The following is a 12840-nucleotide window of genomic DNA, read 5'->3' on the forward strand; positions in this document are numbered from 1 at the left end:
ACTTTCTAAGGAGATAGCATCCAATCTAAGAATGAATGACATTTTCTACAGAATAAAGCAAGTAATAAATTATATCAAATTGAAGGTGCTGCAGCAATACAGCTTCAGAGTCAGAAAGACATGGGCCAATAATGCCACTTCCCCATTAAGTGTGTGGATTTGTGTGTGTGAAACTGTGAGCTAACATCAAACCTCTTTCTTCAACTGTAAAATCAAGATAATAAATACTTATCTCTGAATGTTGGTATAAGGATTAAATGAAGTAATGTATTTTAGGTTACTATTATTATCCTCAATTCAGCCAAAATGATTTTTTTTTTTGTTTTGGCCAGTTCTGGGCCTTGGACTCAGGGCCTGAGCACTGTCCCTGGCTTCCTTTTTGCTCAAGGCTAGCACTCTGCCACTTGAGCCACAGCGCCACTTCTGGCCGTTTTCTGTATATGTGGTGCTGGGGAATCGAACCCAGGGCCTCATGTATACGAGGCTAGCTCTCTTGCCACTAGGCCATATCCCCAGCCCCCAAAATGATCTTTTGAAAACAAAAGAAGCTCAGGGACAGTGAGCAGGCCCTGAGTTCAAGCCCCAGGACTGGCACAAAAAAAAAAAGATAAAGGTCTAACTCTTGAAGTTGGGCTCCACAAAGACTTTAGGAATTATAGCACCTGAGGACTCTTACCTTTTCTACCTAGCCTCACTTCCAACTCAATGCAAACCTAGAAGGTATTTCTTCTGATAAATCTTCCAATTCCTGAGCAATTCTACTCTTGCTGCATCACAGCACTTCCCAAGCTGAACTCCAAGTGTTTTTGTCTATCTCTCTCACTGCACATGGAGTTTCTTAAGTACTAGACCCTGTCTATCTTTATTCCTTCCTGCTCCCCTAGCATTTAGCAGTACACATAGCTGTAGTAAATTCTCCCATGAAATAGGTATTGTATAAATGAACCTTCTTTAGGTTAAATCACACAAAAGTTTAAATTTTATAACTAGAAAATGTTAACAGTCAAAATAAATGCTAGCTGAGATTTATTCACCATCTTATAGGTGTTCAGCATGCTACATGTACTAACTCATTAAAATTTGGCCTTAGTAACACACTTTTTTTGTTGTTTGGTGCCAGTCCTGGGGCTTAAACTCAGGACATGGGCACTGTCCTTGAGCTTCTTTTGCTCAAGGCTAGCACTCTACCACTTGAGCCACAGCACACTTCTGGTTTTCTCTGTTTATGTGGTACTAAGGAATCAAACCCAGAGCTTCATGCATACTAGGCAAGCACTCTACCACTAAGCCACATTCCCAGCTTAATAACTTTTATCTACTTCTCTATATTTCAGTTTTCTCATTATTGAAAGAGGCATAATAACTACCTCCTAAGTCTATTACTGAATATTAAATATTGTTATATACATACATCTATAAGACATTACATACATAACATATATGTACACACATATATAAAATACCTTAAAACAGTGCTTATATTGTAAATATATATAAAATACCTGGGCTGGGGATATGGCCTAGTGGCAAGAGTGCTTGCCTTGTATACATGAGGCCCTGGGTTCGATTCCCCAGCACCACATATACAGAAAATGGCCAGAAGTGGCGCTGTGGCTCAAGTGGCAGAGTGCTAGCCTTGAATACGAGGCAGGCACTCTAGCCACTAGGCCATATCCCCAGCCTGAGTGCTAGCCTTGAGCAAAAAGAAGCCAGAGACAGTGCTCAGGCCCTGAGTTCAAGGCCCAGGACTGGCAAAAAAAAAATACCTTAAAACAGTGCTTATATTGTAAATAATCAGTAGCTTGAGGACCTCTTTGAGGCTCAGAGAAGTCACATCAGCCATAATAGCTCACATTGCTACTAAATAGCCAAGCTGGGATTTAACCTTCAACAATGTGGCTCTTTTGGTTACTACCTGTATCTTCTGGACTCTCCTCCCACCCTTCCCCACCCCTCCTAGGGGTTGAATTTAGGGCCTTGCATTCACCAGATAAGCACTTTACCAGGTGAGTTATGCCTTCCGTCCCAGACCTTTCTTTCCCAGAAATAAATTCAAATCAAATTGTCATCACAGGGAAATAAAAGCTTATAGGTAAACATATGTAAGTAGTATCCAAATAAACTATCACTTTTCAATTCCAACAGCATGGCCAAGACAAAAAGTGTGTCACTAGCCTGGGCCCAGTTTGATCCTAAAGAATGAAATTGGGAGGATGCCCAGGAGAAATGGAAGATGTCTAAGGTAATTAACCATTCTTGCACATTCAATCCACAAACTCAAGACAATTGAATCCTGTTAGAGCTTAGTGCCTGACAAACAGCCTGAGGGGATATCTTCCTACAAACAATGAAGTGCCAGATAAAACAGACCAGCAGAATGTATACACTAGACTCTCATTAATAATGGAAGCCCCACTACAAACACTAAGCAAAATAAAACCAGGTAAGAAACTAGAAGCAACCAGCAAAAAAAGGCAAGGCCACACTGAAAGCAAACATCCATTAGGATGCAGCAAAATGGAGATGAACCTGACTCTATTAACCCAAAACTCAAAAAGATTCCTGATTCTTTCTACAGGCACGTCCCTGATACTCCGATCATAACTCCCCCACTTACAGTTTCCAATTTTTTTTTTTTTTTTTTTTTGGCCAGTCCTGGGCCTTGGACTTAGGGCCTGAGCACTGTCCCTGGCTTCTTTTTATTCAAGGCTAGCACTCTGCCACTTGAGTCACAGCGCCACTTCTGGCCATTTTCTGTGTATGTGGTGCTGGGGAATCGAACCCAGGGCTTCAAGTATACGAGGCAAGCACTCTTGCCACTAGGCCATATCCCCAGCCCTCCAAATTTTTTTGAAGAGAAACATTACCCACTTTATGCCTCCAGGACAGTCAATAAGGATGAACCACCATTGGAAGGTTACGATCATAGATTACCAAAAATATAAGGAAAGAAGTCATCAGAAGTAAGAGCAGGGGGCTGGGGATATGGCCTAGTGGTAAAGTACTTGCCTCCTACACATGAAGCTCTGGGTTTGATTCCTCAGCACCACATATATAGAAAAAAGCTGGAAGTGGCGCTGTGGCTCAAGAGGAAGAGTGCTAGTCTTGAGCAAAAAGAAGCTCAGGCTCTGAGTCCATGCTCCAGGACTGGCAACAAAAAACAAATTTTAAAAAAAGAAGAGCAGGAGCAACAGAGTTAATCCTTGAGTGTGTTAAGCATATAAAATGCTTTTGTTGAAATGCACTGATTCCAAACTAGGCTCACAAATTAAAGAAAAGCAGAAAAAAGGCTCACTATCCCTGTCTCCATTCTGTGTCTGTCTTTGTTCTAAGCCATTCTTTTTTCTAGTCAGCTTAGAATCCAGGAAGGACAGGATTGAGGATAACAATTGTATAAGAAAGAATGGAGGGAAGTGCCCCCAAGACAAAGAACAGAATTCCTTCTTAGGATGCTCCACCAGGCAACAAAGACTTGTTATCCAGACCTGGGATAACAACTTCTCCAGAACTCCTCCCAAAACAAGAACTGAAGTAATGATCTACCAGAACACATATTTGTTCAGGACCATATCATAATTAAAATAAGCCCATATGTATATGAGAACTGTATTTTCCACTCCATTTTTTTAATATAAAACTTTCCCCAAAGTGAGGTGCCAGTGTCTCACACCTATAATTCTAGCCACGCAGGAGGCTGGTTCAAAGCCAGCCCGGGGAAGGAAACTATGAGACACTTATCTCCAGTAAACTGCCAAAAAGCCACAAGTAGAGCTGTGGCTCAAGTGACAGAGCACTAGACTTGAGAGGAAAAAAGCCCAGGGAAAAAACCTAGGCCCTGAGTTTAAGCCCTAGGATTAATATATTTTAAAAAAAATAGTAAATTAAGGGAAAGTAGATCAGAAAAAATATAAAGAATTCATCAAAGACACTAAGATGGAAAACAGAAAAGTCAAGAGATAAGAGTGAATTAAGTCTAGTATCTATAAAATTAAAGTAGATATGGGGGTGAAGGGTAACTCAATGGCAGAGCATGGTTTGGTATATGTGGAGTCCCAGATTTGATCCCCAGTACTAAAGAAAAAAAATGGAGTCATTTTTCCACCAGTCTCAGAATGAAAAGATTGAAGGATGAGATGACAAAATATGCAAGAATGAGATAAGGGGCTGGGGATATGGCCTAGTGGCAAGAGTGCCTGCCTTATATACCTGAGGCCCTGGGTTCGATTCCCCAGCATCACATATACAGAAAATGGCCAGAAGTGGCGCTGTGGCTCAAGAGGCAGAGTGCTAGCCTTGAGCAAAAAGAAGCCAGGGACAGTGCTCAGGCCCCGAGTCCAAGCCCCAGGACTGGCCAAAAAAAAAAAAAAGAGATAAAACACGAATATACATATTTATCATGTGTACCAACAGGAATAAATTATAAAATGAACAAACATTTAAGTAGTAATAAAATTGCTGAACAAAAAAACTAAAGATATTAAAAACCGTCAAGAAGAAATTATGCTGCTGGCCACTACTGGTTCATGCCTGTAATCCTAGCTACTAGGAGGTTGAGATCTGAGGATTACAGTTTGAAGCCAGCCAGGGAAGGTCCATAAAACTCTTACCTCCAATTAACCACCAAAAAGCCATAAGTGGAGCTGTGGCTTAAGGGCTAAGAGCGCTAGCCTTGAGCAAAAATAGTTCAAAAATAGCAGAAATAGCCTGAGAGTTGGCTTTAAAAAAAAAAAAAAGACATTCACTACAAAAGATCATAATTATATTGACAGAAAAAAAAAATGGAACCAGGCACCAGTGGCTCACACCTGTAATCCTTGTACTCAGGAGGCTGAGATCTGAGGATCACGGTGCAAAGCCAGCCTGAGGAAGGAAAGTCAAGTCTGTGAGACTCTTACCTCCAATTAACCACCAGAAAAACAGAAGTGGCACTGTGGCTAAAAGTGGTAGAGCACTAGCCTTGAGCTGTAGAACTTAAGGGACAGCACCCAGGCCCAGAGTTCAAGCCATACAACCAACAACAACAACCACAACAACAACAAAAAATAGAAATAGGAAGGCAGAAGAATATCATCTTTAAAACACAAAAATAAACCTAGAGTTATGTATTCAGCAAAACTATCACACATAAGGGCAAAATAGATAAGTGTAAATAAACAGAGGGTTTTTTTTCCAACTCTCAGGTATTTACTATTCATTATTATTTCAAAAAGTATTTACTGAGTAGGATCATGTAGTAGTGAAAGCCATGAATCCCTGGGTTCGAATCTTGGCTATGTCATTTACTAGCTAGGTGACTGGGAGGAAGTTAAGTAACTTTTTCAATCTATAAAATGGATCCCCAACTGTAAAATGAGGATAATATATTAGAATAGTTTGAGACTTGGGAGTTGCTATAATTATTTGTTATGAATATGTAAGGGATAACTTTACAAATACTGATCCTCATAATAACCCTGTGATGTAGACACTTTTTTTTTTCTTTCTTTGTGGGGATCGTGGGGCTTGAACATGGGGCCTGGGCACTGTCCATGAGCTCTTTTGCTCAAAGCTAGTGCTCTACCACTTTGAGCCACAGTGCCACTGATAGTTAATTGAAAATAAGAGTCTCATGGACTTTCCTGCCCAGCTGGCTTTGAACCAAAATCTTCAGATCTCAGCCTCCTAAATAGCTAGGATTAGGATTACAGGAGTGAGCCATTAGCAATGCTGTTTTTATCCCCAACTTAGTAGCTGAGACATGAACCTAGGTTGTCAGGGTCCTAGTTAGCTGGTGTGTGTGTGTGTGTGTGTGTGTGTGTGTGTGTGTGTGTGTGTGAGAGAGAGAGAGAGAGAGAGAGAGAGAGAGAGAGAGAGAGAGAGAGAGAGAGAGAGAGAGAGAGAGTGTCTTGGGGCTTGAATTCAGTATTGGGCACTGACCCTTAGCTTTTTCACTCAAGGCTAACACTCTACCACTTGAGCCACACAGCTCCATTTCCAGCTTTTTGGTGATTAATTGGAGGGGAAAATCTCATGGACTTTCTGCCCATGCTGACTTCAAACTGCAGTCCTCAGATCTCAGCCTCCTGAGTAGCTAGGATTATAGGCATGAAGGCTGAGAATATGACCTGGGCTAGGAATATGGCCTAATGGTAGAGTGCTTGTTTCATATACATGAAGCCCTAGGTTCGATTTCCTCAGCACCACTGTGCCTCAAGTGGCAGAGTGCTAGCCTTGAGCATAAAGAAGCCAGGGACAGTGCTCAGGCCCTGAGTTCAAGCTCCAGGACTGGCAAAAAAAAAAAAAATAGGCATGAGTCACTGATGCACAGATAAAATCTAGGTATTTTGATTTCTGTTTTGTTTGTTTTTTTGCCAGTCCTGGGGCTTGAACTCAGGGCCTGAGCACTGTCCCTGGCTTCTTTTTGTTCAAGGCTAGCACTCTGCCACTTGAGCCACAGCCCCACTTCCAGCTTTTTCTATATATGTGGTGCTGAGGAATTGAACCCAGGGCTTCATGTATACGAGACAAGCACTTTACCACTAGGCCATATTCCCAGCCCCGATATTTTGATTTCTAAGTAGTATGCTCTTCCATTATTCCAAGGCTTCTCCAACTGATCTACCACTAAGACTAAGGTATACCGGTATAATACAAAACAGGCCACTGCATGTACCAAATTAAGAACTCATAATAAAAATGCATTGGAATTTTCTATAATAGTAATAATCACTACCATTATTTACTGAATGCTGAGATTATATGATAATATTATAGTGATAACAGTGATAATGACTAACATATAATATGGTATCTATTATGCGTGTTTTAGTGCCTTCACATATATTAACTTGTTCAATCCTCATAATAACCTTATGAGGACAAATTCTAAGTGCTCCTTTTTGACAGAGAAGCAACCTGAAGTTAAATACCTGGTTCATAGTTACATTGCCTATGAGTGGAAGAGCTGCCTGGTTGGATTCTAGAGCCTATAGCTATAGCCACTCACTATCCTTTGCTATATCTCCGGGGAAAATTAAAGAAAGAGATGAAGGGATGCAGAGGTCACATCTCCATGGCAGAATGAATGAGAACACTGATTTGAAATGTGGGAAACTCAGGTTCTTTTCTTTCTGCTTGAAAAAGAATGGAAAAGTGTGCTGTTTAATCTGTTACTAAAATCATGTACTACCCAGAACCAGCCATCTTCACACCCATGCCGCATGAAACTTCTGAAGACAGTCCAGTTGCTGAAAGTGTTGCCTGCATAGCCAATTAATTTATGCCAGCTATCTGCAAAGCTAGTCTCCTCCGTCAGCAGCTCTCTCTAAAACATAGTGTTTTTTTTTAAAGGAAAAGCAAACATTTCCAAACACAGCATTACATCAGAATTTCCAAGCTTTTGAGTACAAGTTAAAGACATCAGAAAAGTATTATTTACCCCCTTGTAGCTGATGAAACCTAAATAACAGAAGGCCAAATGTCAGAGCTAGCAGCCAAGCCTCTGAAACGGGGAACACTCTACTGAGAGATACAATGACATAATGAATAAATAATGTGTGTCTGAAGTCAAACAGACCTGAGTTGGAATCAATCCTAGTTCAGCCACTCAATGGTTTTCACAATTGCAAACTATGGCTCACAAAAATATCTGTACTATAGGGTTGTGAATAGAACTATGAATAGAACAACAACATTTCATAAGTATGAGCAACAACTTTTGGTTTCAGCACCAACTTTTTATTCTAACATATTTGGTAAATGTAAGGTCTGGCCTGGGAGGGCTCCTTGCAGATGCCCCTCACCTAGTTAAGTCTCCACCCAGTTACCTGGATAACCGGCATACCTGGAGGCAGTTACCTCTCCTTCCCTGAAGTCACATCCTAATCCACCAGGCCACACACACCCCTGCCTTAGCCCTAGATAAGGCAGGGCTGGGTGGGGGTCACCTCTTCTCTCCCTTCTCTCCAGCCATGTGTCACCTCGACCACAGGCCAGCAGTTCGGCAATAAACTTTCTCTTCTGCCTGAGTACTGAGTGGTGTTCTCTTTTAGTAACCTAACAGCAAAGCCATCTATTTCTGTCTTAGGCAGGAGAGCACATGGATCGCCTTCACTAAAAGTGCTGTCTCTCTCTGCAGTGACAGGAAGGAAGTACACTGGCTAAGGACACTGGTTCTGAGTCTGGTATTTTAGCTAGTCAACTTACTGTGTAAACTCCTATGCCTCATTGTAGGTTCTAATACTATTTCTCTGAAATGAAGACAATGATAAAAAAAAAAAGACCATACATCTCACAGTGTTACTATAAGGAATAAAATAGTCCATATGTAGAAAATGCACAGCACAGCCTGGAAAATAGCATATTTACAGCAAATATTAGTGATTATACTTTTCCCTATATGTGATATAGACTACATTTTTAGCTAACAGAGAACAATGAAATCATTTTAGAAGTCTACAATGTTGTAGTTGAATGGTCCTTGGGAAATATATTTTTAGTCCAGCTTTCTCTTTTTTCTTTGTGTGTGTGTGTGTGTATATGTGTTTGTGTGTGTGTGTGTGTGTGTGTGTGTGTGTGTGTGTGTGTGTGTGCTGATCCTGGGGCTTTAACTCACCTAGGTATTTTCTCAGAGTTTATTTGCTTGAGGCGAGTGCTCTACCACTTGAGCCACAACTCTACTTCTGGCTTTCCAGTGGATAAATGGAGATGAGAATCTTAGGGTCTGGAAATGTGGCCTAGTGGTAGAGTGCTTGCCTAGCATGCAGGAAGTCCTGGGTTCCACTCCTCAGGACCACATATATAGAAAAACCCAGAAGTGGCGCTGTGGCTCAAGTGGTAGAGTGCTAGTGAGCAAAAAGAAGCCAGGGAGAGTGCTCAGGCCCTGAGTTCAAGCCCCAGGACTTTAAAAAAAAAAAAAAAAAAGAATCTCAGGGACTTTCTAGTAGGGGGTGGTTTCTAACCTCAATCCTCAGATCTCAGCCTCCTGAGTATCTAGGATTACAGGTAGGGGCCACCTAGGGTTTGCTTTTTATATTGCCTATATGGATGTTTGACTCTAGAACATACCATGGACTCAGCACTTTTCTGGGAAGGAGGGTAAGTAGAGTATAATCAATATCCTAAGAATCCATAAGCAGATATATTAATTCTTTTTTTCTCTTTTTTTTTTGCCAGTCCTGGGGCTTGGACTCAGGGCCTGAGCACTGTCCCTGGCTTCTTTTTTGCTCAAGGCTAGCACTCTGCCACTTGAGCCACAGCGCCACTTCTGGCCGTTTTCTGTATATGTGGTACTGGGGAATTGAATCCAGGGCCTCAGCCAGATGTATTAATTCTTTTTAGCACTCATTAAACATTCTCTCACCAAAGGAAATAATTAGTTCACCTTTACAAAATACTTTCTAAGAGTGTGACATAATATTAAGTATCTGTTATTATTTTTACTGAATCTTCACCCTTTGTACTGAGCTATCCTTCTATATGCTGCTGCAGTTAACCTGATTTTCCTGTTCAAAGTACATACTGTCCTCTCCTGTGATGGCCTGCTGAAAAATGACAGAGATCACAGTGATCATGTTTCTCATTCATTTCTCTTTCAATAAATATTCTTGAGCATAAACAAGACAGAAATAATCCTGACTCACTGTGAATGATAATATTCACCAAAGATGGTGGCAACAAAACTTTCCATCTCACATGCTCTTTTTAAAAACGTATCTCAATATACTTCTCATGGAGGAAGGGGGTGGAGATGTTAATGCTTCTTCCACTTGAACTTGCCACCTGGAGTGGAACTGATCCTAAGTTACAAGACTAGTTGATAAATATACCATATTCCACCTTGCTCCACTGTGGTACTCACTCTTCAAATCCAGTGGCCATACTATAATGAAGCTTATACTAAGTTGCTCACGCCTGTAATCTTAAACTACTCAAGAGATTGAGATTTGAGGATCAAAGTTTGAAGCAAGCTTGTTACAGGAATCTGTGAGACTCATCTCCAATTAACTAGCAAAAAGCTAGATGTGTAGCTCAAGTGGTAGAGTGGCAGTCTTAATCCAAAAAGCCAAGTAAAATCTTGAGGCCCTGAATTCAAACAAACAAAAACAAAACTAGGGCTGGGAATGTGGCTTAGTGATAGAGTCCTTACCTAGCATGCATGAAGCCCCAGGTTTGATTCCTTAGTACCACAGAAAAAGCTGGAAGTGGCACTGTGGCTCAAGTGGTAGAGCACTTGCCTTGAGCAAAAGCTCAGGGACAGTGCCTAGGACCTAAATTCAAATCCCAGGACTGGCAAACTAACCCATGCCCCAAAACTAGATCGGAACCAGTTCCAACATTGAGGACCCCAGACAACAACAGTTCAGAACTCACAATCTAGCAAGGTCTAACAACTGATACTGAATACAAGGCTGCAAGGGATTGCCTAGACCTAACACAGCAGTTGGAACACAGTAAAATATCTGTTTAGTGTCTGAGGCAGTTGTTATTATGCCCATTTCCTTAACTGAGGAACTAAGAGGTTAAGCCACAGGCCTCAGGCATCTAAACTGGAGAGCATTAGAAAACAGTAAAATGCAGATCTATACACGCATCCCAACACTGTACTCTTCTGTCTGCTATGGTATTCATAGTTTTATTCTAAATGCACAGTACTCTGTTTTACGATGAGGTTATCAGAATTTAAAACATACTGACCTAATAGGACTCACTGTGCAGCTTCACCATTTCCATCACAAATAGAAACACACACACATCACCTCCTCAATAAAGCTGTTACTGACCTTAACTGACAGCTTCTTCACCCTTACCAGCTTCTCTAGTTCCTGGCTTCTTTTTGCTCCTAGCACTCTACCACTTGAGCCACAGCGCCACTTCGGGCCATTTTCTATATATGTGGTGCTGGAGAATTGAACCCAGGGCTTCATGTATATGAGGCAAGCACTCTTGCCACTAGGCCATATTCCCAGCCCTATTTTTCTTTTTTGCTGGTCCTGGGGCTTGAACTCAGGGCCTGGGTGTTGTCCCTGAGGCTCTTTGTGCTCAAAGATAGTGCTCTACTACTTGAGCCACAGCGCCACTTCCAGCTTTTCAGAATAGTTAATTAGAGATAAGTCTCACAAACTTATAGTTTATAGTCAATCCAACTGTAATAAGTACTGGTGGAGAGGCACTGTTGGCTTAGCCAGTGAACTTAGCTACTCAAGAAGCTGAGATCTAAGGATCACAAGTCCAAGATCTGAGGCTCACAGTTTGAAGCCAGCCAAGAATAGCAAAATCCCTGAGATCCTACCTCCAATTAATCAGCAAATAGCCAAATGTGGAGGTGTGACTCAAGTAGTAGAGCACCAGCTTTGAGTGGAAAAAGCAAAGCAAGAAGTCAAGCCCCAGTGACAACACACACACGCACACACTATTCGAAAAGCACTGGTGAAGAGAAAGGTGTTCAAGCTTAGAACCAAGGTAAGATGAAATTAACAGGCTGGAATAGAGATGGTCACACCACCAAACCTCTATTCACAACCACTGGTCCCTGACTCCTAAAAATAAAAAAATAAAAAAATCAGTTGCTCCCAACATACTAGCTGAGCCACACCAAAAACGTTGGGGCTCCACTCACAGACCTTGCGTTCTTCCTTCAGCTTTTTTCTAATGCATTTCCTAGGTGCTATTTCCCAGGTCCTGGAGGAGGCTCTACACGGAAAAGTGAAGAATCGTCAGCCCCAAGGCAGGACGCGGCAAATCCAGGTCCCCCGCCACTCCCTCCATTTCTCCCCGGAGGGAAGGTGTGAGCGTTCCCGAGGGCCTACTAAAGGACGAGCTCGGTGTTCCGTTCTCAAGCAAGCTCGTCCGGATTGAAAGGCCATTCCTTCCCTGAACCCAACAATTAGCGAGATAGATCTATGGAGTACAACTTCCCTCACCTTCCCAGGCTCGCTACTCCCCACTCCAAAGAAATCGCCCTCCCCATCCCCTCCCCCCAAGAGCGGTTGGGGAAGATGAAAAGGAATCTGGAGAGATCCAAGAGATAAGACAGAAAGGGGTTACCAACACACCCCCCCCCACACACACACACCCCAAGTCCGGGATCACTATAGATTAAGACAAGAATGTGGTCTGACCCTTTCCAAGCCCAATGTGTCCAACGGAAGAGGAGACGAGAAGCAGCAAACTGAAGCCCAGCAAACAGGTGGCCCCGGGACGAAGGCTCAGCTCCATGGCAGTCGGTGCGCAGGGACACCGGGCTGAGCGGACTCCCGGTCGGGTTCTTAGCAGAAGACTCGCAAGAAGGTTCCCAACCGACGGCTCAGCCCAACCCCTTTTCGCCTTCACAGATTTTTTTTTTTCCCCCAAACTTTAAAGGAAGTGATGTTAGACGGATGTGGGTGGCGCCTCCGGGGTCTGGTGTTGGGTTGAGCGAGTTTAAAGGCGCAGATCACGTAGCGGGATGCCGGTGGAGTAGTTGTGGAGCGTGAGTTGCTTTCCTTTGGTCCAGGTCCCGGGACCAAGCGAGAGAAATGTCCACCCTCCCCCTCCCCCAAAAAGTGTGGGAGGGGGGGAGGCGAGGGAGAGGTTGGGGAGATCCTTCGCTGATGGCTTCAGGCTAGCCAGTCTCGCCCCCTCCCGCCGGGAACCGCTACACTTAATATTCAAAATGCAAATTACTGACCTGTCAGGCCAGCCCCTCCCACCTAAGGGCGCCCCTCCCCCCCTCCACCCCACCCCTCAATACTCCAACTCCTTTGCAAAAAGAGACTGGATTTCATTGTCAGTTCCTGCTCAGGTCTTGGAAGGTTTTTAGGGGAAACCGTTTGGCTGTGCACGGCCTCGCGCAATGCAACGCGTGCCACCGGCAAGTCTTCC

The 12840-nt window shown here is 42.8% G+C and overlaps 1 protein-coding gene across 1 annotated transcript in view; it reads right to left on the reverse strand.

Moving 5' to 3' along the window:
• The window catches only part of Txndc12 (thioredoxin domain containing 12), a 28837-nt gene extending 16494 nt beyond the window's left edge, over nt 1–12343 (reverse strand). The window contains exon 1 of the mRNA XM_048351306.1: nt 12099–12343. Coding sequence (XP_048207263.1) covers nt 12099–12195 — 97 coding nt within the window. The 5' untranslated portion in view covers nt 12196–12343. The remainder of the gene's footprint in view (nt 1–12098) is intronic.
• Between the last annotated feature and the right edge of the window lie 497 nt (nt 12344–12840).

This window comes from Perognathus longimembris, chromosome 7, assembly GCF_023159225.1.
Source record: "Perognathus longimembris pacificus isolate PPM17 chromosome 7, ASM2315922v1, whole genome shotgun sequence".
In the NCBI taxonomy this organism is placed as follows: Eukaryota; Metazoa; Chordata; class Mammalia; order Rodentia; family Heteromyidae; genus Perognathus; species Perognathus longimembris.